This window comes from Trypanosoma theileri (assembly GCF_002087225.1).
Source record: "Trypanosoma theileri isolate Edinburgh chromosome Unknown TM35_Tth_13_V1, whole genome shotgun sequence".
Classification (NCBI taxonomy): Eukaryota; Euglenozoa; class Kinetoplastea; order Trypanosomatida; family Trypanosomatidae; genus Trypanosoma; species Trypanosoma theileri.
Genome location: NW_021639855.1, coordinates 54,234 through 58,783, shown reverse-complemented (window position 1 = coordinate 58,783; position 4,550 = coordinate 54,234). Strand labels below are relative to the sequence as shown.

At 40.6% G+C, this 4,550-nt stretch overlaps 4 protein-coding genes across 4 annotated transcripts; all 4 read left to right on the top strand.

The window, feature by feature from the left end:
* Positions 1-28: 28 nt before the first annotated feature.
* Positions 29-649, top strand: TM35_000131300 (uncharacterized protein; the record flags this gene model as incomplete). The annotated part of the gene is made up of 1 exon (XM_029025346.1): positions 29-649. The coding sequence occupies one exon, from the start codon at positions 29-31 to the stop codon at positions 647-649; it is 621 nt and encodes a 206-aa protein (XP_028883192.1).
* Positions 650-1,004: 355 nt separating this feature from the next.
* TM35_000131290 (uncharacterized protein) lies at positions 1,005-2,519 on the top strand (the record flags this gene model as incomplete). The annotated part of the gene is made up of 1 exon (XM_029025345.1): positions 1,005-2,519. One exon carries the CDS (start codon positions 1,005-1,007, stop codon positions 2,517-2,519), a length of 1,515 nt encoding a protein of 504 aa, XP_028883191.1.
* A 531-nt stretch (positions 2,520-3,050) lies between these two features.
* Positions 3,051-3,389, top strand: TM35_000131280 (uncharacterized protein; the record flags this gene model as incomplete). The annotated part of the gene is made up of 1 exon (XM_029025344.1): positions 3,051-3,389. The coding sequence occupies one exon, from the start codon at positions 3,051-3,053 to the stop codon at positions 3,387-3,389; it is 339 nt and encodes a 112-aa protein (XP_028883190.1).
* A 673-nt stretch (positions 3,390-4,062) lies between these two features.
* On the top strand, positions 4,063-4,512 carry TM35_000131270 (uncharacterized protein; the record flags this gene model as incomplete). The annotated part of the gene is made up of 1 exon (XM_029025343.1): positions 4,063-4,512. The coding sequence occupies one exon, from the start codon at positions 4,063-4,065 to the stop codon at positions 4,510-4,512; it is 450 nt and encodes a 149-aa protein (XP_028883189.1).
* Positions 4,513-4,550: the final 38 nt, after the last annotated feature.

Genomic DNA, 4,550 nt, shown 5'->3' with positions numbered 1-4,550 from the left:
AGAGAGAGAGAGAGAGAGAAAGAAAGGGATGTCTTGTGGATTAGACTTGCCTTTTCAATGGGATGATGGGAAATTCATTTCTCCCTTCGTTGCCAGCAGCGATGAGGCCCTCGCGGAGTTATCCACATGGATGTTTAACGCATTGCTATTGCCGTTTAAACAACAACAGTCCAGTGCGACACTGCGGCTTACAGATCTCGGCTGCGGTGATGGTCACGCATTACTTTCCTTATGTGCTCATCTCTTTCTCCGTTGGGGTACTAATGAAGATAGTCCTAATGCCTCTTCACTGCAAATGAGCGTTGCCGGATTGGATCTTGATGAGACACTTATTGATTTAGCAAAACAACGCGTTCCTTCTCTTCTCGTTTCCCCACCAAATCATCTTCACTGCGTTTTTGAAGTAGCGGATGTGCGTCACTGTGAGGTGGAGCAATACTTTCCATTGGATGAACGTTGTTCACATGTGTTATTTCTCTATTTATTACCGGAGGGATTAGAAATTATTCGTGATAAATTACTGCAGGCATTTCGTCGAGTTCAATTTGTGGTTTCAAACCGCTGGGAGGTGCCGTTTCTCTCCAAGTGGAAAGTGGCGGAACTGCAGCGAATGCATGTTTATCACTACAGTGATGAGGAAGAAAGTTGAATAAATACGAGACGAACTTATTATTTCTTTTTTATTGGTGTAAGATCAGTGGAGGCAGTTTATTTATTTATTTATTGGAATTATTATATGTAATCTATTCTAATATTATATATATATATAATTTTTTTTTTCTTTTTTTATTTATTTATGGGGATTAGAAAGGGCGGAGGGGAGTACAGGTGTGACATAGAAAAAAAAAAAAGGAGGATAAACAAGAGAACCTTCTTCTTCTTATTGCTCTTGGCTGTTACTATTACTAATAGTACGAATATTGAGAAGTTGTACGATTAACCTTCAATCGAAAGAATAATAATAATAATAATAATAATAATAATAATAATAATAATAACATAGAATGGATATTCTTCGGTTTTATTCCACTCAACGGTATGCCTCACGTGTCTCTCTTTACGATCTCTCCTTCTGTGTTACTGTTTGGCGTGCCCCACTTGTGGACGAGGAGGACACTGAGACACTCTGCAGCGTAACGGTGCCGTGGGATGGGAAAGTATTCTCACCAGCAGAGAAACTCGAGATGATTCGCACGGCAACTTCCCTTGCGGAGAGTAAAGAAATAAAAAATCATAATAATCTCACCTCTACAGGTGAGGAGGAAGGAATAGAAATGAGATATATGCAATCTCTCTTGGGAGGATCAGGGCATATGATTCCCACAACAACAGAGGCGATAAAGGAATTACACACGCAGTTGGAAAAACCGGAAAATGCCTTTTTTACTCGTCCCTCCAGTGAAGATTACATTCACCAGACGGAGGAGGAGTGCCCAGTGGATCCACCACAGTCTCCGAGTCCACTAGCCGCTGTAATTCTACGACAACACCGTAAACAACATCAACCTAGTAATAAGATGTACTTTATGTGGGCAGTTGGGAGAATTGTGGATACTGCTGGGAATTCATTAAATAATATGCGATGGGAAGGAGAAGAGCGGGTCATTTGTACAATCGCAGCAGAACAGAGTGAGTTGTACTTTACCGCAAATCCATCTATTAATGAAACACATACATTATATGTAGATTCCCTTCATGTATACTCTTTTAATATTACTGTAACGGCAACAGAGGATTCAAATATCGCATCTTCTAGAATACCGAATCTTATTCGAAAAATTAATAGAATGACACTTAGCGTGCAGGATCATTTAAATTTACCTCATAGTGCTAGAAGAGATGCATTACAACGTATGCTTCTACAACAGGCTGTTCAATTAAAAAGTGAAGAAGTAGGAACAGATAGTACGGTAAAGCAGATCTACACTAAGGGCAGTAGTACCTTTACACAGTCCCCATCTAAAGGAACGGTACGATATCACATACACGGTACTATTGAGAGATGTATTGGAATACCAGAAGATGGATTGTTTTTGCGTTGTCAATGGCAATATGGAAATGAGGACAGATATAATGAAGAATCAGAGAGTGTTATCTTCACTTCACAATTAGCATCTTCAGGTCTTGTCATTGTGGAGGATTTTATCCCACTTCCAGTACATACGTTTAATCTACCATTTGAATATCACTTTGAGGAACGAGTGGAGGCCACACTGCGGCTTCTAATCACAGTCTACAGTGATGATGGGGTGGGGGTACAACAATCCCCAGTGGGATACACAGCGCTCACTATTCCGCATTTACTGCCGGGCTGTCATTCACTGCGAGCCTCTTTGTGGCGACCGCGACCGACGGGTCGTGAGTTTCTGCGCAGTGCGTTTGTGGGCGGTGGGCCGTCGCTTGTGGATGTGCGGGATGCGGGGCCGAGTGGGAAAGGTGTTATTTCAGTCAAACACGGTATGTTAACAGAGTCCTCTGGAGAGATTGAGCTGCGATTGATGGTACTGCAGCATCGTTAATCAACGTTAGCGTTAACGATAACAACAAGAATAGACAATAGGACAATAGGACAGTTGTATGATTCAGTCTTGTCTGTTTTTCTCTTTTGTTTTGTTATTGCCAGATATTTATAGAAGCGAGAATGGTTGTGTGGTGATCGCTGTGTATAGTGTTTATTATTATATTTTTATTTGGTTGTTATTATTCTTTTGCGTTATTTTTAGTTTTTTTTTTTTTTCTTCTTCTTTTGGTAAACATATATCTGCTTCGCACATCGAAATCTCCATGTTTGTGTAATAATGGTTGAGTGGTTTTAACGTGTTCTTGATTTGTTATTATTCCATTTTTCGCTTTTACCTTCTCTTTCTCTCTCTCTCTCTTTCTCTTTCTCTCTCTCTTTCTGCATAAGGTGTCACTCTTCTCCAATAAAAAGCAAGAAGTAACACTCTCAATAGTACACTATACACATACATCCGCAAAATAAAATAAAATAAAATAAACAAAAAAAAAAGAAAAGAAACCCCGTTGTAAAGATAGATCCACACAGAACTATGAGTGTGGGTTCATACAAACGCTCACAGGGCGGGGAGCCGATCTTCTCACAGGCGACTGTTGCCCCGCCCATCCCCGCGCTGCTGCGGCCGCAGTTCCACGCACTCTCCGCAGATGATGTGAGGGCCATTGAGCGGCGGCTGCAGCACACAGAGGCGGCCAGGCGGCGGGATGAAGTCATCGCAGAGCGATGTGCACAACGCCGGCAACAACAACAAGAGGAGACACAACGGCGTGTGGAGATGATAGAGAGAAGAGCCGCTCGACACGCACGTGCCGCAGGAATAGTGGTAGAGCGTCGACTGAAAGCAGAGTTTATGGAATTGGGTCGTCTGTGAGAGAGAATATTTATTTATTTATTTATTTANTCATCATCGGGAAAAGATTTGATAGAGATATGTAAATAATGCATCAAAACTTGTTTGAACAATCATGGAAACAAAATATTTTTCTCTTGTGTTTTATTTCTTTAAAGAGGGAGTAAGGCTAGGGTATTCTCGTAGAATATGAACCGTGCTACATTGAACGGTGACTCCATAGAGAAACTTATATATGATTGAGGGAGATTGACATTATTTTTGGATCTAATGTATATAAATATATATATATGTGTTTAGTTATGTTGTAGTGTTTACCTGTTTCCACGTTTTTTTTGTGGTTTATGATTGTCCGTATGTATTATTTTTCTCTTCTTCTTGTTTTTTCTTTGGGTAATAATGGAAACAAACAAAAAATAAAAATAAAAAAGTCTGTTACAGTAACAGTACTAATACAACCAGCAAAACAGGGCGTATCGCAAGTTTTTTTTTTTTTTACTTGGTATTAGTATTAGTAGTTGTACAAGTGCATTGGGCGTAAAAAGGTGTGTCTAAACAGCAACTATTTGTATTGAGTTTTGTGAAAAGAAAAGATCACCTTGATTCGTCTTGCACTGAACTACTACATTAGATTAGGAAGATAAAAAGATTAAAAAAAGAAAAGAGAAAAAAAAAAAACGAAAAACGTTTTACAATGGCTAATGAAAAGGACGCTGCCCGTGTGAATCAGTATGACTCCGCTACCTATACCCGCAAGGGTCTCACCACTCGCGTTGTAATTCGCGAAAAGCCCTTTATTAAATCGCGTACGCAGCGATTGGTAGACTTTCTTCGCCCTTCCATCCGCACGGGCTTTAACGTTGTGCAGGGATTTGAGCTTGCGAAGGTGATGGGCTGCGTGGTGTTGCCGGTCTTCATGATGCTCTATTGGAAGCGTGTGCAGAAGGGACTTCCCGACCGCTGGGAGGGTCAATTCAGCGGCCTGCAGCACAAACAACTGAAGGAGGAAGTCCAGCAGCAACAGGAACAGGAAACCGATTATTTCACAATCATCGATACATTTAAAGAGCGACGAGAGAAGGCGTTAAAGAAGAAACAGATGGAAGTGATGGGAGGAGATGCAAACGCGGCAAAGACAGGTTGAGAAAATAAAATAAAAGAAAAAAAAAACAACTGATTTTT